At 32.4% G+C, this 26,476-nt stretch overlaps 3 protein-coding genes across 7 annotated transcripts in view; all 3 read left to right on the forward strand.

The window, feature by feature from the left end:
- Window positions 1–20,789, forward strand: part of LOC100745643 (Down syndrome cell adhesion molecule-like protein Dscam2) — a 312,676-nt gene extending 291,887 nt beyond the window's left edge. The window contains exons 10-34 of one of the 5 annotated variants that reach the window (XM_024370818.2): window positions 2,422–2,662; window positions 4,746–4,899; window positions 4,965–5,116; window positions 6,008–6,277; window positions 7,189–7,334; window positions 7,796–8,231; window positions 8,825–9,118; window positions 9,841–10,071; window positions 10,489–10,644; window positions 10,742–10,812; window positions 10,981–11,224; window positions 11,346–11,492; window positions 11,945–12,106; window positions 12,193–12,409; window positions 12,485–12,573; window positions 12,643–12,846; window positions 13,174–13,362; window positions 13,481–13,666; window positions 13,747–14,194; window positions 14,364–14,590; window positions 14,745–14,913; window positions 15,064–15,227; window positions 15,522–15,624; window positions 16,188–16,404; window positions 17,070–20,789. In XM_024370818.2, coding sequence (XP_024226586.1) covers window positions 2,422–2,662; window positions 4,746–4,899; window positions 4,965–5,116; window positions 6,008–6,277; window positions 7,189–7,334; window positions 7,796–8,231; window positions 8,825–9,118; window positions 9,841–10,071; window positions 10,489–10,644; window positions 10,742–10,812; window positions 10,981–11,224; window positions 11,346–11,492; window positions 11,945–12,106; window positions 12,193–12,409; window positions 12,485–12,573; window positions 12,643–12,846; window positions 13,174–13,362; window positions 13,481–13,666; window positions 13,747–14,194; window positions 14,364–14,590; window positions 14,745–14,913; window positions 15,064–15,227; window positions 15,522–15,624; window positions 16,188–16,398 — 4,911 coding nt within the window. In that variant the 3' untranslated portion in view covers window positions 16,399–16,404; window positions 17,070–20,789. Of the gene's footprint in view, window positions 1–2,421; window positions 2,663–4,745; window positions 4,900–4,964; window positions 5,117–6,007; window positions 6,278–7,188; window positions 7,335–7,795; window positions 8,232–8,824; window positions 9,119–9,840; window positions 10,072–10,488; window positions 10,645–10,741; window positions 10,813–10,980; window positions 11,225–11,345; window positions 11,493–11,944; window positions 12,107–12,192; window positions 12,410–12,484; window positions 12,574–12,642; window positions 12,847–13,173; window positions 13,363–13,480; window positions 13,667–13,746; window positions 14,195–14,363; window positions 14,591–14,744; window positions 14,914–15,063; window positions 15,228–15,521; window positions 15,634–16,187; window positions 16,405–17,069 lie in introns of those variants that run through there. The other 4 variants (XM_024370805.2, XM_024370809.2, XM_024370814.2 and 1 more) reach the window with 4 other exon arrangements.
- Window positions 20,790–21,173: 384 nt separating this feature from the next.
- On the forward strand, window positions 21,174–23,775 carry LOC100745766 (tax1-binding protein 3 homolog). Its single transcript, XM_003485300.4, has 3 exons — window positions 21,174–21,554; window positions 21,807–21,935; window positions 22,021–23,775. The coding sequence occupies exons 1-3, from the start codon at window positions 21,498–21,500 to the stop codon at window positions 22,207–22,209; spliced, it is 375 nt and encodes a 124-aa protein (XP_003485348.1). The 5' UTR covers window positions 21,174–21,497; the 3' UTR covers window positions 22,210–23,775.
- Window positions 23,776–24,206: 431 nt separating this feature from the next.
- On the forward strand, window positions 24,207–25,886 carry LOC100745883 (protein transport protein Sec61 subunit beta). Its single transcript, XM_003485301.4, has 3 exons — window positions 24,207–24,551; window positions 24,640–24,836; window positions 25,366–25,886. Exons 1-3 carry the CDS (start codon window positions 24,549–24,551, stop codon window positions 25,451–25,453), a joined length of 288 nt encoding a protein of 95 aa, XP_003485349.1. The 5' UTR covers window positions 24,207–24,548; the 3' UTR covers window positions 25,454–25,886.
- Window positions 25,887–26,476: the final 590 nt, after the last annotated feature.

Raw genomic sequence — 26,476 nt, forward strand, 5'->3', positions numbered from 1 at the left:
TGACGTCAAGTCATTTCCAAAAAGCCTTTCACACTTTGTTAGTGAACAATTATGCTACTTATACTTTTCTTGAAGCTATTGAGGAATTTATTGAGGACTTTTTATGATGAGATATGTTTAATACTTAAGAATTGACATAATTGTACATGAAAAGGCACTCTATATGTCTAAATGTTTTTCATTTCTTTATTTGTTGTAATATAAAGAGAAGTTCGGGAATTTGTTTCATGTCACTGTTCATATATGTTTATCTATACTATTTTTAATTTTATGGATTTTTTATTTGTTGCTCATATTTTAATTTTCTTTCCTCTATTCTAACTCTATCTTTTATGTACTATATCTTTCATTCTACTTGTAAGCCTATATTCTTCTTACGTCCTCTATGTTCTTTATTTTATCACTTCCACTTTCTTATTATATTATAATTCTATTCCAGTGATCATTTTTTTACTATATTAATTCTACATGTTTTTCCATAGCTTACAGACCTCTTAAATCTGCTCGTATTTTATTCTGTACTTTTTATCAGTATCCTCGATAACATCATGTTGATCATTTGTAAAGTCTTTTACTCCTGCTAAAAGTGAAATTAGAATACCATTATGAACACAGGCATATGAGCATCTTTTTTATAACTTATAAATTTTTAAATATGAATTTTTAAATATGAATTCTAGATCACGATTTTAAAAAATTTGAATCTTGAGCTTTAATTGTAACAGCGAACATAAGGATGGACCATAATCATGACTTCACAAATCACAAGCCATAGGTACTGGTGTCGATTTCTATGAATTCATAAATCACACAAATTGGCAAGGATTCATTAAAGCCATCGAAGTCGACTATGGTAACTCCCAGGCTACAAAATTCAATTGCGACCATTTCTGAGTCATATCCAATTACAATTGACCCCAGTGTTCCACAATAGTGAAGTACTTATCATAAGTGGCAGCTATGACACTAAAACAGTTACTGTTAACTTTTACGACTATCGCGCCAGAATCGCGGAAATAAGATTCCAGATAACATATTCCTCTTATCACTCAAAGTGTATGCATGAATTATATACATGCGTATGCAATTAGCAAACTGCAAGTAAAATGTGAAATTCCTCTGATTTTTATTACCAGGATAAATTCACGATCCTATTAATCTCAAATCTCAAATTGTTAATTGTGTAAAAATGTACATATGCATGTACATGTACATGTACATTTGCGTCATTTTTATTTCAATTCATATGTATTACGTCCCAACTGAATCAAGTATAAAGTACTTGAATTGTAAGCAATTTGATATGTGAAAATATTTTCGTTCTCAAAATAACGAAAAAGCAGAGGCTCGTGAAAAATGACTGTCTGAAGACAATTTTTCTTTCGTATGATTAATTGTAGAGGATGACTACCTACAGATAAATTGATGAATACAACTATCAGACGTCTTGCAGCAGATCGCTAGAAAGATAGCATAAGAACATTTGAAGATGGTACTGCTTGAATTCTCACATATATTTTTTAATAATGTTACTATATGTAGAAAATGTTACTGTCACTTCACGCGTCTTATACTTTCCATTTTTTTAAGTAATCGTATTCTGCTTACATTAATAAAGGTAAGAAATGAAAATTTAGGAAGCAACTCCTTTGAACATTTGTTCTCCAATTTTATTCCTTTAGATTTAAGCATTAGATTCAACTAGAATCAAACATACTATGAACTCTTATAATCCCAGTTACAGTACCACGCCAAAATAATTTATTTATAATTCTCAATGAGAATTGATTGTAAAAAGTCTACCAAATAAAAAAAAATTTATTCCTATTATTTCAAACAGTAGTATTCTACTTACACTACCGAAGATAATAGACGATTATCTTAAAGAAGGGAGAAGTTCTATAAAATTACATATAGGTCATTAAAACTGTCATCACATATAACGATTTCCTAACAAGCTTCAAATCAAAGATTCAAGAAAGAGTTTAAAAAGAACACGTACAATCCAACATTATATTACTTCATAAAATCACTGTACCCAGGAAATCTAACGTCGTAACAAAGAATCCCAAAGAGCTTCCTAACACGGAAACTCTCACAAACATCTCAACACTTACCGCGTAAGTTCAAAATCGAATCTCCACTCCATCCATTTTCCACGAAAGACTTTTCTTTCCAATAATCTCCAACATTGCAACAAACCTCTATACTCTTTCGTGAGATCGACTAAATCTTACAAACTAAAAAAAAAAAAAAGAATAAAGAAAAAATGCGAGCACCATGAAACGGTTGGGCGATCAACGAAGCGGATGAACAGTGCAGTGTTTGCGTCAAAGAGGGAAGGATCGTGCAGCTGCGTAAATCGCGGCACGGGCATTAACTTTCGAGCACGAATCGTTAACCGTTTCCCGGTATTTACAGATCATCAATTCCGGGGAGTCAGCCACTATGAATTGCACGGTGGAGGGTTATCCGGTCGAAAGCGTCGAGTGGTTGCACGACGGTGTGCCGGTATTGACCGCGCAGGACACGAGAATCAGATTGCTGGCTCCTCTGGTGCTTGTGATAGGCTCGGTCGGCCGAAAGGACAAGGGGATGTATCAGTGCCTGGTCAGAAGCGACAAGGAGAACGCGCAGGCTACCGCCGAATTGAAGCTTGGAGGTACATTCGACTAAATCTGATAAAGACGACATACGTATTTGTGATTCGTTGGGTTTCAATCGCGTTATTGGCACGTTGCGCTTCGTTCTGACGTTTCGTGAACATTCTAGCTCATTTTTGCTCGAAGCAGATCTGAAACTGAAGGTTTCGCGCCGCCATTTTTAAATCTTCATTTTCAGATCAGGTTCAACACGACTGAAAGATGAATTATAGATATCATCATCTAGTCATCGTGAAAGTTCAAAATCTAAAAATCTGACAGAGGTTTCAGAATTAGTCATGACAACTTGAATGGTTATATTCTTTGAACTAATTAGTCCACTATATGGAGAGATACATCTGATAAAGTCTTGTTTAGATTGGGCAAGTTGCTTGAATTCAAGCTTTTAAATGAAGAATTTCCTTTGCTTGTACCACTTTCCTCAAGAACTCGTTAATTGAATGGAAACATCGAATAAGGGCTTATAGCACATGTGGATTGTTTTAGTACACGTAAATGGCAGATATCTGTACAAAGGGTGATGTAATGTTTGAAACTTGTGAAACAGTTGAGCTTAAAAACAGCTTTCTCCAAAAATGTATTAAATCTATGAGGTAAATAGGTGGTGATAGGTACTGAAGAAATACTAGAGTATAATTAACAGTATATTTATTGACAATATTCTAGATGTACACTTTACGTAGAGCTCGCAATTGTACTTAGCGGTTCGCGATTACAAATTCGACTTCTAGACGATGCGTTACGATAGCGATTCAGCAGAGTGCGCGGAGCGAGTTCGGATGATGATTGCTCAAGATGGGTCGAGGAACTCTGGCCAACTATCAACTACCAATTGACTTTCCGTCACGATGATGCTGTGGAGGAAAACTATGATGGAGTGTGTCTAAGGATACGAGATCATCGTCGGATTCGTCGAGGAAAACCTTCGTTAGGAAAATGAGGGAAATGGACGTTGCTGTTAATTGGTTAATCTCTAGGTTGATGGTTGAGGAAGGATGCTAACCGCCATCGAGAGAAAATTGCTAGCGGGAAGCATCGTACGTGAGAAAAAGCAGATTTCCCGTATCTTTTCGTAGTAGGTAATAAATTTAGGGAATGCTAAGACAAAGGCTATTTGTTCGTTTGAAGAGCCTTAGCTAGAGAAATCCTAAGATTTATCGCGGGTCCTTGGGCTAGTTAAAAATATGCTATGAGGATGTTTCGATGTCTGGCAATCGTCTTGTCCAAAGAATAGGGGCAGAAACCGTTGGACAGTTTGCTATCGAGTGCCTCTACATGTACTTTACTCTCTTATTCGAGGTATCCGTTCAATTATTATTGGAATCTTGAAAGCTTCATCCCCATTATGACATACAAAATTGAAAGGCTCAGAAACAAGAATCTGAACATGGTAAAATCAATTATGAGTCATCAACAATAATGAAATCAAATAACCCATATTTTTTAGAAATTCATATAAACAAAATCAGAAATAAAGGTACAAAACGATACATTCTATATTTGTTAAAAAAATATTATTCCTTAGCATGTGTTAGCATATGATACAGCAAATGTTTTATTTATAGAAGTTCATAATAACAAATGTCTCATTTGCGAAATAATTTACAAATGATTTATGATATATTTATTGTATTTTTTATTATAAGAAGAACGTATTTTCCAATAGACTGGTTACTCAGTTAAAGCCCTCAATTACCAATCCTTAATGATCTAAAATTAAGCTTTTAATTTCTCAAGAAAGATGTGTCCTTCCAAATTTCTACTAGGTACATTTTATTTCTCGTTCCTGTTCTACAATGTTTTCTGATGACTTATTTAATAGTAAGTAGCATAATTAATATGTAGTTTAGAAGTTTTCTGCAAAATAATCGTACGCTTAAAATAAAACTATGGCTTGATACCTTTAATAGCTACATAATGTAAGAAGAGTTGTTCTATGAATTGGCCATTATTTTTGCAACCTATATCACAAAATTACGTGCTCTGTACCGTGTTTAACTAATTTTTTCTCATTTTTAGGATTGACAGATTTCCACGTAACTTGGCCCAATTAACTATTTAACGCTCGATCTATTCTGTCAGATACCGTACCAGAGTTGCAATACACGTTCATCGAGCAAGCACTGCGGCCAGGTCCTCCAGTGTCCTTGAGATGTTCTGCTACCGGATCTCCTCCACCATCGTTCACTTGGTTGCTGGATGGAGAGCCTCTAAGCGAGATCGCCTCTGGACACAGGTGCGTATCTAGATCTCTCATCGATCAATATTCAGCTTCTTAACCGAGCACAATGCCCGATACAGGTACGCGATAGGACAGTATGTCGATCAGTCCGGAGACGTGATCAGTCATTTGAACATATCGTCGGCTGGTGCTGAAGATGGTGGTCTCTACGCTTGTGTCGCTGCCAATACCTTGGCTACAGTCGAGCACAAAGCTAGACTAAACATTTATGGTAATTCGATTTATCCTTTGACTTGTTACATTGACTAATGCCGTGACACGGATTATATTGTTCGAATTTGGTCAAGGGGATTGTATTTGCGATAAGGTTTCATCTTTGTCGTGGCTTTAGATTTATGATAATTGAAATCATCTTTCGCCTTATGATATCAAGCGAGAGAGATTGTATCGTTTCAATTCGAAGTATGCAGGTTGCATCTGTAATAAAGTTTAATCTTTAGTCCAACAGATTGGATAAGCAATTTTGCGAATTTGATAGGTGAATTATTAATCAGAGAGGTGTAGTCGTAATTTTGAACTTGGTAATTTACTTGACAAGGGTTACGTCGTCTTTAATGCATTGTCTGATCTAACCGAAGCTAATTCGATTTCATTGATTTTTAATTTCACGCTAGAGAAGACCTGTGATAGGGAAACTGGTGGTTTTAAGATAGTGAAATTAGCAAATTAATATAAGAATTTTATTTAACATAGATTAATTTGGAAACGTTGAATAAAAATTCGTAATATAGTTAGAATACAAGAATGTTAATAACATTAATATTAATATTCTCCTCACACGAATATTACTATTTTTTAATTTTCCAATTAATTCTTTTGTTATAATTCCGTAAATAGTAATATTAATATCCTTAATATTCTAAAAATATTAAATACATAATAAATAAATATAAAATCAAAGAAATAACAAATAATAAATAAAATTAATTATTGGCACTGAGAATACTTAAAAAATTCTGTGATAATATTAGAACATAACTTTGGTGGTAAATCTCAAAGAACATTGATCGCTCCTAATTACGTTGGGGGGTACCTATAATAATTCGACTAGTGGCCAGGTGAAATGTGTCGGAAGCCACTTCACGTCGATTAATAATTTCAGGACCGCCATACATCCGATCGATAGGACCAGTTCGTGCGATAGCCGGTGTCGATACCACCATAGCTTGCCCTTATTCCGGCTATCCTATCACGTCAGTCGAGTGGTCTCGTGGAGGAGTTGCACTGCCTCTTGACATAAGGCACCGTGTAGACAGCGAAGGCCATCTTACCATCGCCAATGTGGATCCAAACGATGCTGGCATTTATACTTGCATGGTTAAAGCAAGATCCGGTGAAACGGCGAGCAGAGACATCCGGTTAACAGTCAGTAGTGAGTATTTTGGGGACAAAAATAGAGCAATTCTTTTACGTTTAAATATTTTTTAACTACAGAATATTGATTTTCATCGAATATTGATTTTTAATTTTTACTTGTTATAGAGTGTTCACATTTCTTCAACTATAAAATACTAAATTATTATTATACAATAATATACATTAATATACAAAAATATTAATATTAATATTAATTTATCGGATGGAATATTAAGATATAGAAAATTGAAGTACTCGTGATTACAGGGTTAAAGTAATTATTAGTGTATTAAGAAGTTTAAAATGCCAGATGACTTTTCTTAGATTTGATAGTTTATAAGAACTTGAAATACTAATGAAAAATGGAGCATAATATTATACATATTATAAAAGGCGAATATTTGCTATAATTATCTATTTTTCCCGGTAAGATCGTATTTCAGTAGAAGCAAAAACCGTAAGTACCACTATGCACATACATACATTCGTTTTAACGAGAAACGAGTTTTTGTTTCTGTTTCTTTACGGTCGGGTCGCTTACGTCCACGAAGAAGTCACGAGACTAGGCGAAAGAAGTAAATTGCACGCTGGAAAGAATTCCTCTAGCGTTACTTCTCAACTTTTTCTCATTTATCGTGACGTTTGAGAAAGTAAGCTAAAAGATATACACGTGGACGAAAACTAATAAGTGTTAACCACAATAATTATTTTTACTTTCTTCTCTTTTATGTCAATTTTTACTCCGCAAATGACTGCAAATAACAACATAAAAATTATATTAAAAAGGTATAAAATTACCGCAATAATTGGCGTGATTTATGTGTTATAGTATATAATATATTTACATATATTTGAAATAATGATTGAATGAATAAAGGCAAGGAAATTTAAAGAAATGGTAAGAGCAAAAAATGTCACTCGTTTCAGGTCCACCTGTAATGAGTCCTTTCAATTTCCCTTCAAACCTCCAAGAAGGAAGTCGCGCCCAAGTCACCTGCACCGTCACTTCCGGTGATCTTCCAATTTACTTCTCCTGGCTAAAGGATGGTGAACCGTTACCTTCCTCTCTACGTGTACGTCTTTGTCTCTCTAAGAAAACTAATTTATGTGAGCCAGCTATTATATGACAAAAAAATATTTAATTGCACAATTTAAGAACCAATATTAGACTTAACAATGAAATTTTTTTTCTTTCTACCTATTTGCTCAAGCGTAACAATTTACAAATAAATTAAAATTGTATGGTTTGGTAGTCTCAAAGTAATTTGAAAACTATACTCTATTGTTTGAGAAAGAAATAATTAACAAATTAAAATTCTAGGCTTATAAAAAGAAATCCCTTACTTTCTTTTATAGTTTCATATTCTGTACAATTATACTGTAAAATATAAAGTGCAATAAATATAAACAACCAGTATAACGTACCTACCTAATACCATTTATGATCCCATAAAAACTTCAAAAAATTAAAAAATAAGCCATTAAATGTTATTAAATTAAAAAAAAACTCCATTCACAAATATTTGCATTTCAGATCGAGGAGAGGGTAGCTGAATTCTTCAGTCTACTCGTCTTTAAGGAACTTTCTTCACGGCACAGTGGCAAATATACCTGCGTGGCGACTAACAGTGCAGCCAAAGTCAACCACACAGCAGAACTTTTGGTAAAAGTACCTCCACAATGGATTTTCGAGCCGCAAGACGTGGCCACCCTCCTGGGAAATCCATTGAACGTCCATTGTGAGGCCAAGGGATTTCCTCCGCCACGTGTCACGTGGTTGCGTGCCAGGGAAAGAACTTCCAACGACTATCAACCTCTTGTTGATGGTTCTGATGGAAGATTAACTATTCTACCGAATGGATCTCTGTGGACAGCATCTGCTGGACCACAGGATGAAGGACATTATCTGTGTCGAGCAAATAATGGTATTGGATCTGGTCTGAGTAAAGTGATCTATGTATCTGTTCATGGTAAGTCAAGTTTAACAAGATGAACTTTGAATTTTATCTGATGGGAACATTATCTTTATTTAATTCATATTTTGTGTTAAGCAAAATTTGAAATTATCTATTCTGCATTTATGTCTCGAGTGTTAAAGGACAAAATTTATACTTAATTTCTATTATATTATTAATTAAGAAAATATATTCTATTTTGTATTATTAAATTTGTAACGCTGACATTCAATCTTAGATCGAAGGAAAATATTACATATACATCTATAAATTTACTAAAATATTAGTGTTGATAATATATTTATGAAATATTTGTACAGCATTTCAAATACTATTTTTTATAGACATTTATTACGAGTCCCAATTATCATAAACTTTAGTATAATCGTCACTTATTTATTCTTGGTATCTGCGAAATTTGAAAATAAATTGGCATCCCTATATAGTCACAGTTATTCTATTCTTTTATTTCCTTTTCTCTTTTTTAAGAATATATAAAGGTGAAAATACTTGTAAAATATTACCAAATTTATTAGAATTTCATTGCAGTAATCTTATAAAGTAAGTTTTGTCAAACGAGAATATTTTATCTTTTTTTTTTTTTATAGAACCAGCAAGGTTCGAGTTTCAGAGTAAGAACGTGACGATCCGTCGTGGCGAATCCGTGACGCTTGATTGTACTGTCATCGGGGATAATCCCATAGAAGTGCAATGGATGCACAATAGTGATCGTTTAGATACTAACAGTCACCGGCTAAGCATCAGTCAAATAAAAACAGACAACGGCCTCAAATCACAATTATCTATAGCAAGCAGTGATCGTCAAGATTCTGGAGTTTACAGGTGCACAGCGGACAATGCCTATGGGAGAAGCGAACATCTGATTTATCTTGCTGTTCAAGGTAGTATTTTAATAAGATTTATCTCCCTTTGATTTGTCATTGTTGTTTTTAGGATCATATTTCAATTTTTTGATATTATTAATTAGTTAGTTTCTTTTTTAATTTTGTATTTGATATGAAATATTAAATATAAATATAAATATTGATATTTAAAATGTAATATTCAACTAGAAGAAGTGTAACAAAAAATATTTAAAAATGGAGAGAATACTTTTAATACTTTATTTATATTAATAATTTATATATAATAATAACTTATTTATAATAATAACTTATTTATAATAATAAATAAATTTATTTATAATAATAACTCTGAGTATTGGTATTAATCATAGCTTTTAGAATATTAAAATCCTTGATAATACTTCCAGTACGAAATTCTTAAAATCTCGAAATGTTTCATAGTACTCAGAATAAAAGATTCTTCAAATTAAAAGACTCTCTACGTGGAAAGGTTTTAAAGTCCAAATAATTAATAACGATGATATTTGTTAATACGAATAACATATGTGTATGTTCAATAATTGATAATACAATTGCTATTGGCTCATTATATTAATTAAAAAATATTTAATTAATCTCTATAGTATATCTCTTCACGCTCCTAAAACATATTATCATCATGAATAAATTTATTGTTCTATTTTCTCTGTTCAAACGAATTAATTTATTCTGTGATCACGAATGATAATTTAATTATGCTAATTCTATCGCCTGTACAGAGAGACCAGATCCACCAGCCTCGCTAGAAGTCATAGAAATCGGCTCGCGATCGATACGATTATTGTGGAAGAGAGCTTTCGATGGGAACAGCCCGATACGAAATTACGTTATTCAGTATCGATCTCTGAATCACGGTTTAGCTGACGATTGGAATCCCGCAAAAACGCACAACGTCACTTACACCCCTGGAAGTTCCAATAACGGAAATAACATACATCCAACACAAAATGGTAATTTCATTTTAAATCATGTAAAGCTATAGCTGTCGTTATTTTTTGAAAATGTCTTCGTTTTTATCTCTATTCTACTACTTTTTAATCTTTATAAGCGATAATGTTTATAAGCGATTTTCGAGCTTAATTTTATGATATTTAATGGACGACCTATATGTATGGAGTTTACAAAAAAATGCAATTTACGAAAGCACCAAATTTTTGTTTAGTTTGATTTCTTTTTACAGTATCGATATCCTTCATATTCACATAAAGTAAAATTTTTAACTAATCTCTTTGGCTTTAGATAATGTAACGTCTTTGCTTTTATGTAGTATTCATTGTAATTTAATATAATAATTTCAATAGAACGTAGTATAATAATTAGATTCAATATAATTCAATATAATAATTACAGTTTCATTTTTTTTTTAGGTTTATCTCCTTTCGAGACTACTAGCGACGATCAGGAAGTAGCTTTGGTAGGAGGACTTCATCCAGCAGTGACTTACACGTTTCGTATATTTGCCATAAATTCAATAGATGTGAGTGTGCCTACTGATCCCGTGGTCGCCAAAACTCAAGAAGAAGGTACAGAAATATACCCCTGGCTAATATAATTTTAATAAATATATAAATATTTTATTCACTGTTATTTCATAGCTTCCATATTTTTTATTTTTAACAGCACCTACTGAACCGCCACAAAATATCAAAGTGCAATCAGCAGGTCCTGGAGAACTCATGGTTAGCTGGCAGGTAAATATAGTTTATAAAATATACAAATACTCAACTATTACTCAATATATACTATTACGCAACCTAATATATTAATTATATATGTTAGATAAATCTGATTGATTTTGGAGGAAGATGCTAATTCAAAGTAATTTTAATGAAACGCTGAAAGGTTTATTGCGTTTGCAGCCGCCCCCAAAGGAATCTTGTAACGGAGATCTATTGGGCTACATAGTGACATGGTCGGAGCATTCATCTTCGACATCAGGTGTGAACCAAAGCAAAAGTTTAACCGTGAACGGATGGGCGACTACAAAGGTGCAGCTTACAGGCTTGAGAAAGTTCACCAAGTACGATATATCGATCAGAGCTTTCAATAGTATAGCCAGCGGCCCAGCCAGCATTCCCATTGTTGGAACAACTCAGGAAGGAGGTGAGATATACATAAACTTTCCATAAGAACATTTCCTTTTTATGAATATTATTGTTTTACCGTTTAATGGACCGATGGTGATCTCTTACTAATTTATTGTATTATCTTGCAATTGTTTTAGTACCCGAGACTCCGCCAACGCAAGTATCATGTATTCCTCTGTCATCCCAAAGTGTAAAAGTTTCTTGGAGCGCACCTCCACCCCATCAACATGGAGGAATCATTCAGGGTTATAAAGTATATTATAGACCAGTACCTACTGACAACAGTAAGTAAAATAATGTCTATTTTATCTTATGAACATTTTTAAACACAACATTTATTATATTCTATAAGTATTTTCAAGCACATCATAAAGCTGTTTCTTCTTTTCTGATTTTTATCAGTGTATTTAATTGTATATTTTTCTACTTTTCTTCTATAACAAACGGATATCTCAGTCTGTCACAAGGAAATATTTATATTTTGTTTAATAGTGATCCGTTTTATAAATTATATCTATTTTAATAAAAACAAACATTTTCCATGTGTTTGTATAATTTTTATCCAAAAATTGGCACTGCAACACGGATTAAAGTTATAGTACTTCTCAGATGTATCTATGACAGATCTATGATAGAATTTTTAGCATTGCAATCTGCTCAAGTTAAGCATTTTATATTACATATATCTGATCCTCTTTCTCCATTAAAGGCTTGTTTGCATTAAAATTTTTTTTAGTGGACATATCGACAGTGGGTGAAGTAAAGAAGACATCCAGCGTAGAAACTTATCTACACACTCTGTACAAGTATACGAATTACTCTATTCGAGTATTGGCTTATACTGGTGCTGGTGATGGAGTTCTAAGTCCGCCGATTTTTTGTACGACGGAGGAGGATGGTAAGAATCATATTTTTATTATTTTTTGATTCGCCTAATATAAATATTTTTACTATTTATTGTAACTTGTTTATCATTCATTTTAGTACCAGGTCCTCCAGCTGGTATTAAAGCTTTAGCGCTAACCGCGGAGAGTATATTAGTTTCGTGGTTACCACCCCTACAACCAAATGGGAACGTTTCCAAGTACACGGTTTACAGCAGGGAGGCAGGTTCCAGTAACCATAACACGCACACCATGCACGAACCACCATCGTCACCGACTGACACTCTTACTATGGAACTAAGAGGTTTGGTTGAAAGGTAATAGCCATTTTATAAAATTATTGTAATGAAATTTTAATGCAAATAATGATGTAAAATAAAATCACGTATCAGTAAATTGTACGAGTTCTGGGTGTCAGCAACGACAGGGCTGGGTGAAGGAGAACCGACCACCATAGTAACTCAAACTACAAATACTAGAGGTTTGATTATTTATAGAATATTCTTTGTAAATTGTTTAATTTATAAATAATTTTAGATATACATAATAGGGTTTAATAAAATTGTTTCTGCAGCTCCAGCTAGAGTGGCGTCTTTTTCACAATTATTAAGAAGAGCGATTAAATCATCAATTACCTTGTCTTGTTTGGTCGTGGGTAATCCTACGCCTCGTCCAATATGGACATATCGAAATAGTCAAGTTTCTACTGGAAGACATTACGAATTAACTGCTGATGGTCATCTCAATATTCGTGGTTAGTTTAACAATATCGGTTTAAAAATAGTTGAAAAGATCTCTGGTAAAGAGATCGATAAGGTAAAATCATTAATTATATATGTATTTGGTCGTGGCTATATTATTTTCAAAATTATAATTTTAATTATATATAGTATACAATATATATGAACGTACAAGCCCTCTCAGGAAGTTCCTCAATTAATATACTTATATGTACTTTAACTCATTCAATCAATAATCTTAAAAAATCGTTGCAACTTTAAAATGTTATGTAAGATTCAGACAACTTTGAATGAGTTAAAAAATATATAAACGAAGAAATTAAAGAAAGTAAAAATTTTAGGATTAGAACAATCAGTCGCTGGGAATTACACGTGTTCAGCTAGCAACTTATTCGGTGACGATTCCATCACTTACACATTGGTCGTGGTGATGCCTCCCAGAGCACCAATGTTAGAACTACAGTATACAACAACGAATAGCATAAGACTTAGGTGGAATCATCCTAATAATGGTGGTGCGACTATTCAAGGTATGTTAGAAATATAGAATATCAGAAATCGTAATAAAATAATCAAACGATAGAATGATATTATTTCTAATATTAATGATAATTAATAAAACTGATATAAAAATATTACTTTTATCAGGCTACGTGTTAAGCTACAAAAGGGACCAGGGTGGCTGGGAAGAAATCGCATTATCACCCGAACAAACTGAGTTCATTTTATCAGGTTTAAAATGCGGTTCTTCCTACTTGGCACATTTAACGGCTCATAATCGTGTGGGCACTGGAGATCCAAGTCCTTTAATTAGTGCCACGACCAAAGGAACTGGTAACATTTTAACACAGATTTAACTTCTTATATAATCTCCTATTAGAATACGATATAACTTTCCCAAATTTTTCTCATAGCTCCTTTATTACCAAAAGAACGAGACATCATCTCTGCCAATGGCACCTCTGTCAAATTAAATCTTATATCTTGGCCAAATGGTGGTTGTCCGATTCAATATTACACCGTAGAGTACCGTAGACGTGTCAGCACTGAACCATGGAATTTAGTGGCAAGTCGTGCTACAGAAGATCTAGTCATAAGAGAGTTAAAGACTGCCTCGTGGTATAGTTTACGTCTGACAGCTCATAACGACGCTGGATCCACGCAAACGCAAATGGAATTCGCGACGACCACTCTCAGTGGCGTTAGTATTGGTCCTCCGAATGACCTGATTATGGAAAACGATGTTAAAAAAGCTATACCTAATCATAAAGTACTTTACGTGGTTGTACCTATCGTCTGTGCAATCGTGTTAGTTATTTCCGCCGCCATTCTGGGATACGTAATGCTGAAACGCAGTGGAAGGTATATTATTTTCAAAATTATAATTTTAGTTATATATAAAATTTGAATTATATAAGTTCCAAAAACTACCGTTTATGTACATTATCATTAATATGTATAAATTTTAAAAATTGTCATTTATTTAATAAATATTTTTATGATTAAGGATGATATTATTTGTGCTTTTTAGAGCTAATTACTTAGGAGAAATTCTTCCTGGACAACAACAGAATCAACAGTCAGGATTGGGTTTGGTTCAGCAACAGCAGCAGCATCAGCAACATCATCATCTTTCAAGTTGTATGTCGACCATGCAACTGAAGTCCACTGCTGAACGTGATAATAGAAGGAATCATCAGGTTTATACCAGTTCGCCAGTGAAGCAAGAGAATCATAAGTCTAACGACCATGGATCAGGTTTGTTTTTATCACTTGTCAAATTGAAGAATTAGATTCAATAGAAAGAAGTTAGAGACTTATATTAAAAATATAATTTTCTAAAGGGATCTTTAGATAATATTCTTGCATTCTTATTACACATATTAACTAACAGTCATTTTCTCTCTTATAGAAATGTACGAAATAAGTCCGTACGCCACGTTCAGCGTACCAGGAAGAGAGAATCGTTCAGTAACAACAGCCACGCTCGATTATACGATGCAATTTAAAACGTTTGGACATTTGGAGAACGAAGACATCAACACGATCGATTACGAGAGGTCCAGCGTGGACTTCGAGAGGTAACTGTTTTCTTTCAACCCTTTTCTATTATTTGAAGCGCATGCTAGACAGAATAAACGTTCCTTGCTCGACTTCCTTGTTAAAGAAAGCTTGATATCCTGCTCCCAAACCCTTTTCTCTTCCTCTTTCTGGTGTTCTTTCACGTTCAGGTCTAAAACTCCAAGGTGGCACAAGCAACGATACTTCCCAAGCATCGCAGAAGCGGAGAGCAAGCTACGCTCGAGTCGTCAGGGTTCCGGAAGCGACACGTCCGGAAGCCCTTGCGGAGAGTGCGCTGGACCTAGTTACAGGGTACCAGTGAAGCCTTGCAGAGGTAAATTTTGTAATATTGTCTCTAGTTCCTGTTGGAAATTCACTGTTTTTCTTTGATTTATTAATACATAACCCTGCTGTTTCGTTCAAATTTTTATTTTTCTACTTTGCCCCCTGAATGACGCAGATTTTCTGCCAAATTTTGTTATTTTCTAAAGTTTTAGAAAGATTCCCAATTAAAGTAGTAATTTTGTAAAAATAATTTTTTATTTAATTCATTGCTTTTTTTATAGAATAAGTCTATAGATCGATAAATTTACAATTACATACTTAATTGCATAAAATCATTCTGTAGATGTATTTTCACGAGGGGTGGAATCGAGTACAGAATCCAACAACGAAGGCTCACCTTCACTTGCGAGACGACGAAGCCGACAGCCGAGCCGGTCTACTCGCAGGTAGCCAAGGTTTGTTTGTTTCCACATAGCACTCAGTCCTGATTATGTTCAATATTCGTATCACGATTTTATCAATCTCATTTCTGATAAATAATAGAAAAATGTAAAGTCTGTAAGAACAATCACGATGATAATAAAAGAATTAAAATTTTTCATATGCAATACATTTCATAAAAATTCATTCTTACTACTACATTGATTACATTTTTCTATTACTTGAAGATATCGTATCGTATATCTTCATGAATTTCATCAAATTCCTTGACGATTAAATTCATATATATCATCATAATCTCTCATCATCATGAAGTAATTATATCCATATAAAATATTTAATAACAATATTCTTTCAAACTTCTCTAAATTAATCTGGATCTACTGAGATTATACAAATGTCTAATTTAAACCTTATTTAACCATTAAATACCAGATCCAGAATAATTAATCAAACTCGATAATCAAAGATCAATTTCTTAATGAATGGCGATAAGAATATTTTCCAATATAATATTATGTATAATTTCTTATTTTTCTAAATGTTGTGTTTCTGATCCATTGTGCAGTTCGGTGGAGGACATGACGTTATTGCCGCCAAGCGGGTTTAGCGACAGCCGCGAATTGAGCGACGTAGAGTGCGACCGTGATCGTGATCGTGATCGTGAACGGGACTGGCAAGATCTGTCGACCGGGACCCGCCACGGCGGCAGTTTGGGTAGACTGCCGATCGAGGCCGTCGAATCTATGCTCGCTAGGTATCGACACGAACCTCCGTAGACCGTAGTAAGCTGACACGTTGAGATTCCCTTCTCTACTCATGTTAATCCTAGGAAGGCCTCTGAAATTTTGGTTGACTATATCCTGTCCAATGAGTTTCGTCAGGAGATACACGATAGTTACCAAAAGTATTTACATACCACTATATTTATTAATGATGAGATTAAGTTCAATATGTACTTACAAATGCAAACAAAATTTAATATCGAAGGTTTGCTTCAAGGACTTCGAATACTGCTTATTATGGTCAATAGATGTTATAGTTAATTCAATGTATTTTATAAGAATCCTAATCGAACCCTCTGCAAGTAACGATCGAATCATGATATTCAGAAATTACCATTTCATTGAATTCTCAGAATAAATGTAGTAAAATTTTATTGAGTTATAAATAAACGGGATTCCTATCAATTTTATTTTATTCCAAGACTCTCAAACTATATCTAAAGATTCCAATCGAACAGATGTCTTCTAAGGATTAAAGAAGCTACACCGAAAAGCATCATCAGTCGAACTCAAATAAAAATTCACGCCACATATTAATCTAGCAAAAGCTTCAATGACACAAAGCTTGTTTAGCGTTAAAAGATAGATTAGTATTTAAAGAAAAATAGCATACCTCCTGCAATTTGAAGTATGACTAAAAACATTACTATACAATTTCGTTTCAGGTACCAACAAAGAAAGGAACAAGAAAGGCAAGAATTCACTATACATGTATGATCAAGATTTAGCAATTCTAGCGGAACTCTTCATGAAAAGGTATAAATAGAGGTTTAAAGAATCCTCTGACTATCTAAGGGTCTTACAGAAACGTCAACGTACAGTGAAAAATTGCAATTTTCGACAACTGACAGAGTCTGGTTATAACTCTTGTCAAAATCGGAATTAACTAGGGATTTTCGTCGTAAAAGTAAAAATCTTTGCTCACGTTGGAACACTGAGAAGAGCGTTTAACATTTCGAAGATAATGTCCATTTTACTTAAGAGAAATTAATGTTAGCATAACATCTAATATAATATGTATATGTATATAGACATATACAATGCATATATACAATACATATACAACATTTTGTATATATACGCACAATATTGTATATGTATATATACAAAATGTTCCTATAGGTTAAAACGATAGTTTCTCTATATTTAAACATTTTTCTCAGTGCATTCTCCTGTTAAAAGTTATCGACAAATCGTCTGAACGATCGCTTCATCGTTGCATCGAATACTGCCGTTGCGTTATTCGCAGCTCTTTCCGATCGACCAATCGCGAAACGACAGGAACCAGTTACATGTGAAAGTATCGACAAAAGTCCTTAGCCCTATATAAGAATTTCATCTTTTAAAACACAACCACATACATTACGTGAGAGCAACAAACGCAATCATTCCTGGAAAGATTCTGCAACAGCGATTAACAAGAAGAAACAAGAACATCAACAGAGTGTTACAAGTCAATTTAAAGATGGAATGATGGATTACACACGTGTATAATCGTCTTACTGTATAGTATAGATTGTACGTATCATTAGTCACACTGTTACCATGGATTGTATAGTTGAAGAGGCATGATGAGAGTGAGGTATTGAGAATCGTTTGCTGCTATCCTCGAGAAACATCGTTTAAATATCTATTGTATAATCGCTTCTATTATTCTTGAACAGCACACAAAAAGAACGTGACAAGTCCATCTTTGTTAATTTCTTGATTTTAAACAACTTGTTAGGTGCACAGGTATGTCTCAAAAAAAAAACAGGCAATATATCTTTAAAATTATATAAAGAAGCAACTGATGAATTATTTTTGGAATGTCCAGTAGAGTGCAAGAAATATGTGATTTCACAATTACTTAAAAGAATAGTTTTAGTAACATGGAATTGATTATTGAATTTTAAAATTGCTTATCGTGTCTTTTACCTGTGGTCTTCGCTTTATATCATAAAACAAAAAAGCTGACATAAAGCGTTCATTGAAAATTTAATGATATGATAACTAAGTACAATTGTAATTCTATTATACTGACAAAGAATTAAGAAGAATGAATGCAACTTTATTTCAGTGTATTCAGGGCAACTATACTAAATCGACTCTGTTTACATTTTAGCATAAAAAATCTATATATTCCCTTCTTTTCATGCAAATATCATTTGTAAAATTACCGCTACATAAATTAATAAGAATAAGAAAGTATAATATAACGATGTTTCAAGAAAGAAACGAATCTCCAAATACATCATGGCAACTTCCGCTTTACGCAGAGTGCTAATTGCAACAACATTCCTAAATATCGGCATTAAGAAAGCACGACTGTGCGTTTCAACATTTCGTTTTGATTAATTATGTTGATAAAATAATTCGAGGATTATATTTGCGTCAAAACGCGCATTTTCGATCAAAGATCGAGAAGTGTGAGTGAGAAAGAGTATTTAACGGTATGTTTTAAAAATGTACATACATGTATGCATCATATTTAGAGGGTGAACAATTTATCGACATACAATGAGCTCGATTATTAATTAACGACAAAAGATAGCTTTAAGTATTACGTTGTTTTCATTCGCGAAATATTCTATATAGATATTTTAATGTTTAACCTTTCGTGATCATGCGTTTCGAAACGAGGGAAAAGAAACGAAGGAAGAGCAACAAACAGGAAATTTTTTTATCGATAGTCGGTTTCTGAGAATAAAGGTTAGCTTTCATGAAAGCTAATGCGAATTTTATTAAAGCGCGAGTAAAAAATTATAAATTGCTTGTTCTTGAAATGCATAGTGAAACAAAAGGTGAAACATTTTGTTCGAAGCAAAACTTATCGAATCAGACGACTTTCACGATGATCGATAAGTTACCCATTACGCGGACTGATAAGGCATTTTCAAATGTCGATAAGCAATTAAAGTCTCACGCATCGTATTCTCAAAATGATGCGACTGAGGCTAATTAACTACGCTTAAGTTGATTTCTGCCAAACAGAGTTTACGGTTCCCAAAGACTATTAATTTATAAGGCTATTGCCTTAATTGTAATAATTAAACGAGATATCGTTATCACGGCGTCTAAGACCGTACGTTTTTCGACTGCTCGTAATTTCAGAATTTTCACAAACGAGGGCATACTCCGTGCATTTTATCCAAAAGGAAAGAGAGGGAAAGAAGTTCATTTTCTATATGAATAATATATTTCTACGAAAACTTTTAACAGACTAGGTTGTTCGTAATAATGTTAATACACAAACATTTTTAATAAGTAACAGTATAAAAGTACCATTGAAACTATCGAATTCGATGGTACTAATATATTTATATCGATAATTTAGTTGAAAATTAATCAATAAACTGCCATATCAACTTTTAAATGTAACAATTTCCCATTTCAAATTTTTTACAGGAATTTACTAGACTACAGCTTCAACTTCCGAAGTTCCTCTTTCGCTAACGTCACACTCAATAATATGTCGCATATTTATCATGTACAGTAGCTCAGAAAAGTGAATAACAATTCGAACATTTGTAGAAATCTTTTATAAACTTTTGTGTTCTACGAAACATTTTGAAATTTCATTAGCATCTCTAATGAGACTCGACTATCATGATTATATTGATAAAATTTGAGATAAATAAAATATACAGTATATATTATAAAAGTTTTCTATGATGAGTGTTCAAATACTTTTGTGAGTTACTGTGTGTATTTATTAAGGGCTATCCCAATGTTTTCTAAATTTTTTACATTTTTTAATGACGCGCCTTACTATTGATGTGCAACATATGCTTAACTAATTAAATTATAAAACCCCTAGAGAAAAATTCATAATTTAGACATCAAATATGCAGAGTATGCCCTCTTACGAGATAACGACGTAATTTATTATACGTGCATAAATATATATTTCGTCTGTACAAACGTAACGGACATGGCGAATCGTATGAAGATTAAATCGTGCGCAAAACGTACGATAGCAGCGACCGTATGGTTTCTAGTAAATTTTTTTCAAAGTCAAAAAAAATGTGTGATCATAGTTAGAAGAAAATTTGGACGAAAACACAAAATAGCGCAATTGGTTTTCCGAGTGTGCGTCCGATGAACGCGTGCATAGGTGAGATGCGTGTGATATAGAAACTCGTCGCAGCTACTGCGAACCAGCGAATTATTTGTATAATACGTGAGATCCGTGAACCTTAGAACTTATGTATCATATCCTCGTATAACTATCCGTGGACGAGTTCGATAAAATTAATCGTCGTCCGTTATGGTTAACGCGAAAATAAAATAAAGAACATAAAAAAAAGAATAAAACAATCGAATGTCTTATCGAAGTGTCAAACTTTCACAAGGTATGCTAACTCAGCTTGTTAATAAAGAGAAACAGACATTTATCGCGTCAAGTTTCATTGTCATTTCGTATTCCTTATTTCACTTCCCAATTTCAAGTCTTCAAGTCTTCAAAATATCTTATTCTATATATTATTTGTAATTTCATAGAAAAATTTAGTTTCAATTCAAACCTCTACTATGCTGAATCGATAACGTTGCATGATATATGAAAATGGCATGAGGTGTCTATAACCCCCAAAACTTGGGGCATGAGAAAGCGTTGAATGTCACATCTATTCTGTACCTCGTCGGTGGTGGGATACATGATATATCGATAATATCGCATGTGACACATAAATGATAAGCGAGTCAGGTGACTCAAAACATGGAACACAAAAAAGCATTGAATGTCAAGTCTATCCTATACTTAGTCAATGATATTTTCTACGATACACTATTGGAACGATATTTTCCTATCTATATTGAACAGTACGCATGGCTGTCAACGTGAGAACGAAATTGTCTTAACTTAACTGATCTTAACAACGCTGAAGTGTACCAAGCTTAACGGTATTGTCCGATTGATTTCACGTTCAGAGTGAACCAAAATTTTTCTGCTACTCAATAACACGTTTTTCTAAATACATCTTCATACACACATCTTTGAATAGTTGTGTGATCGGTACATTGGTGTGTATAGTGCGTGAGCAATTGGTGGTAACGTTGAATCATCAGAAGCAATTGTCAATCTGATCTCATCAGACACAAGATTTATCATTATGTGCGCGAAAATGGCTTTTCAGCATCAAGCTGGCACTGCTATGGAATGTTTAAGCGTAAGTATACAAGTGATACTCGTTCGATTATTGTCAAGTATTTTTTAGGCATTGAACTTCATGATTAATTTAATTTCTTTTTATTTTTGACAATATATAATTTTATTTTTAAATTCTTTCTGATTTTTTTTGTTTTCATACAATATAAATTGATACAATGCAATAATCATGATAAAAGATATTCATGTAGTAATATTAAACAAAATATTCTATTATGAACAAATTTTACTATGTACTTTATTTTATTTTTAGATACCAATTATATTGGTAAAAGAAACGGATGTTAATGAAAATGGGGAAGAAGTGATGAAGTGTGGCTTTAAAATTGGAGGTGGAATTGATCAAGATTTCAGAAAAAGTCCTCAGGGTTATACAGATAATGTAATGGAGATTAATATGATATAGGATATTGTAAATGCATCCCATATTGTCAGATGTTATTAACTGATATTTTACAATATTTTAGGGTATATATGTAACTGAAGTACATGAAGGATCACCAGCAGCAAAGAGCGGTCTTCGTATACATGATAAAATTTTACAGTGCAATGGGTATGATTTTACAATGGTAACTCATAAAAAAGCAGTATCATATATCAGAAAGCATCCAGTATTAAATCTATTAGTAGCCCGTAAAGGAGTGACAAGTACTTAAATACCAAATAAGAGATCAATTTGGTCTAAGGAGAATATTTATTTCGCTCTATACAATAACAAAGTCAATTTATTGGAGCTATATGTCTGCCAAATATTGTATTAGATTATGACCAGTAGTAAGATATCTTTGAGTTAGTTGTCACAAAATGATTAAATACTTTGTATTTTAATTTCTATTTTTAAAACATATTCGTAACAATTATTTACGATTCCAATTATAATAGGGCATAATGTTAATTGATGCACACTCACTGATTGTTATGGTTACATTGCAGGCATAATATCCGTTTCTAATTGCAATAAAAATAAAGCATTAGAGCAATAGATATATATGTATAAAGGTCCTGTTATGGTTCGTTATTGTTGTTGAAAAAAATGTGATTGTATGGAAATGTTTTTCTGATAATGGCTAATGATGCTATCATTTATGTAAAATTATGCTTAAAAAGCGTGATTTAGATGCGCCTGCGTAAAAATCATACTATATAATGTTTATTGTATATCAAAATTTGCAACAATATTCCTTGTGCCAAACAGTAACTGCTGCGCTGGGTCCATATGAATATTTCTTAACACTATGTATATATTTACATACAAAAAGAAGTCTTATTTGAATAACAAGAAAGTGAAGCGTATTTCTTGATTGGTTTTTTAACAAAAGAAATAATTATATGGATGAGAAAGTCATTTTAATTTTTTAAGTATTTCTATATTGTAAAATATATAACAGAATGCCAAAGCATAATGAAGTTACAGTAGCTTAGATATGCAACATACCTTTACAAAATTTTGTATTGCTAGTATATCAATATATTACTGTAAGATTCGTATGAAATATTTCGAATTCATGCATTTAAAATACTCTACAGTGACTGAACAATCATACAATAATCATTGTTTTGATACCGTTGAAAAGGTATATCTAATTTACACAAATAAGTATTGTATATTACATGCAACTACTGCATTTATAAGCATTTACAGAATATTTTCTGTTATTGGCGCAAAGAGAAGTATCATTGAGACTGTACACTCTGAGACCAATAGAAGTATTAAACTTTGTATTTTATGAACTTTTTACTTTTATTAATAATGAATGCATTTGTGTAAAGATTTACATGTAAACAACGGCAACACAGTTTCGTATTTTTTACCTTACATTGGCTAAAAATGTACAATAAGTGAAACAAAAAGGAGAAAGTTCCTGTAACGATATGTACGATTTTCTTTTATATCATGGTGTGAACAATTTTGTAAGAGATAGTGTAATATGTTGTCATAAATTTATAACTAGTCTGCTAAAACACGGAAAAGATTAAAGGATAAAATTGTAGAACATAAATTATTATGCGTGCGACCATTATGCATGCACGTATACTTAAGATCTTTTGTATAGAATCACAGTATGACAAATTACATGCATTAATTCGCGCGATCTATACTTATATAAAAGTTATATGTTATTTATTACCAAAAATATAATTAATATAGAAAACTGTGAAACACAAACTAATGATCATATATTCTGTAAATAACAAATAAATGCCCTATACTATCATAAGTATGTAACATTATAGTTTTTTTTTATTTAACAAAATCTATGAAATTGAAATTTTATAAAATTACAAATACTTAAATCATTAGCGTGATATTTCGTGATATTTCAAAATTTTTCACTTTTATTATGTTATATATCAAAACATATTATTTATATCTTTGTTTCATTTTTATCTTATTTTAAATTTGATAAAGCAGATAATTTTTAATATCAAGCTATATTTTACAATTAAATTTGCCGTACTGTGTTCTATTTATTTTATGATCTAATAAGTTCTAGAAAACTTGCTAATTTAATTTGAAAATAATTATTTATGCAACTGCTCATTTTTTTAAAGATAATTGGATATTATTCACAGACTGTAATTATATATAGTTTGATAAAATGTTTGGTCACGATTCTTCACATGAAAACGCGGCATAAAGATCAACGCTCACGCATCACTATGAATTTAACGGCATATGATGACGTGTCTGGAGCTCACTACGTGGATGGTATGCATGTGACACGTCGGTTTATACTGTGCTTTATGCTAGCAGTAAACGTTTAAAACTAATTGGTAGAAGGTTGGCTTTGCACGATACAATATTACCAAGTCACTTTATTCCAATATTCTCTTAATGTTGCTCACAATAAGATAACGAAACGTATCTTAAAAAAGTGAAGCGAATCCACATATTAATTCATTGTGAGTTTAAACAAAATTTTAAATTATAAAACAAACTTTTCCTTATTTTTCACTTTACTGACGAACAAGCGTCAAGAAAACATAACAAACAATGGTAAGTATTTTCGTAAAAATTTTAAATAGGAAATGAAGACAGTTTTTTGTGTAGAAATTTATGGTTATATTTTGTTTATCTTTTTAAGCCTGCTGCAGCTAGTTCTACTTCAGTTGGAGCCACGGGCCGATCGCCAAGCAAAGCTATAGTACCTAGAACAGGTGGTGGTGGTACAGTTAGACAAAGGAAAACTGCGACAACTACTTCAACCAGGAGTAGAAACACAGGAGCTGGTTCTGATGGCATGTGGAGGTTTTATACCGATGACTCTCCTGGCATCAAAGTGTAAGTAAACGTAAAGTCTTGAGAAAAAATATAGAGATATAGAATTCAAATATGTATAGTTGCCCATGAAAATATTTGAATACCAACTGCAGAATTTTTTTATAAATATATTCAAGACATTTATTATAATATATATAATATATAAGACATTTATTGCAAACATATGGTTAGTGAAAAATTAATATAAAGCATAAATAGTAGCCTTAAACACACAATTAGTATTACAAATGGTCTCGCTAAATATTCTAGTTTATTAATACAGGAAATTATTGACTGTTGAAATACTGTAGTAATCTTTGCAAAGTATATGTTTCTAAGAAATATCTTGTAAATACTATATATGTCCAGATCTATTTCAAATTTTATCAATATTACATTTATTGACAATAGTCGTGTTTTGCTCTAGTGCTAATGAAATTTCAAAATATTGTTTATAATATATACATAAAATGTTTCTAGAGGTGTTGAAATAGTTTCATGAGCTAATATATTTGAGTCAAATGCTAATAATTTAAATATCTATTTACAGAGGACCAGTGCCTGTGCTTGTTATGTCTCTTCTCTTCATTGCATCTGTCTTCATGCTTCACATCTGGGGCAAATATACTAGATCTTAAAATCTAAAATAGGTATTAGCTTAAGAAAAAAATGAAACAATTGGAACGAGTTGTGCAGTGCAGCTGTTGAAATGAATTAAAAAGAAGTTGAGGATATTGTAAAAATGGAAGATCAATAAGATTCAAGAAAACATGCTACATTTTTAATATTATTTTCCAATTCATTTAAGAGAAACAGAGCACTGCAAGTTATAAATTATTACATTTCCATACACAATGGATCTCTGTACTTTTTTATCGCGAAGGAAGACCAAAATGTAACGCGCGATCATGAAACACTTATTATAATCATTTATCTTCATCAAACTGGATTTTATAACATTTATAAGAAGATACGCATTGAGAAGCGTTATCTTATCTAAGACATAGTTATTGTTTGTAAAGTTACTATTATAATAATATAATGTACAATACTAAAATAAATTATTCTTAATTCGATTTGAAGAAATAATCTACTAATTCTTTTTATTTTCATCCATCTTTGTATAATTACAAAAAAAATTCCTAAGTTCAATACCAAACTCGAGCATTTTAAAAGATGTCTCTTAAAGGATGCCCATTGTTTTTGCAAGTACAAATGAATGACAATACAAACGAAAAGCGTAATGCGCCATGTTCCATTTAACTGGAAACTCACCCGCGCTCGCGTGTACATATTGATTCCATGCTGAATGGGCGCAGATCACAGCGCTCTGAGAGAAAAGAGCAATTGTGATAAAATAACTATGCAGAAAGCAGAAAAACAATCATTTTATCGAAAAAAGAGAAAAAAACATCTTTTATGAAGACGTTACCTATACTTACAAAAAATGTATATACAAATGTAAACATCATATACACGTACTTAAAGAACATGAAATAAATTAAAAACCTTATAGTATATCTTTACCCCTTTCTAAATCATTTTAAATAACAAATTATAATAATTCTTTCTAATGTAAGATATTTTAATTCTACCTACTTTTAAGTAAAATAAACTTTTTCTAATAAAATCACTAATGGTAAAGTAATCATGAGGAAAAG

Source organism: Bombus impatiens, unplaced genomic scaffold (assembly GCF_000188095.3).
Source record: "Bombus impatiens unplaced genomic scaffold, BIMP_2.2 scf_0049, whole genome shotgun sequence".
In the NCBI taxonomy this organism is placed as follows: Eukaryota; Metazoa; Arthropoda; class Insecta; order Hymenoptera; family Apidae; genus Bombus; species Bombus impatiens.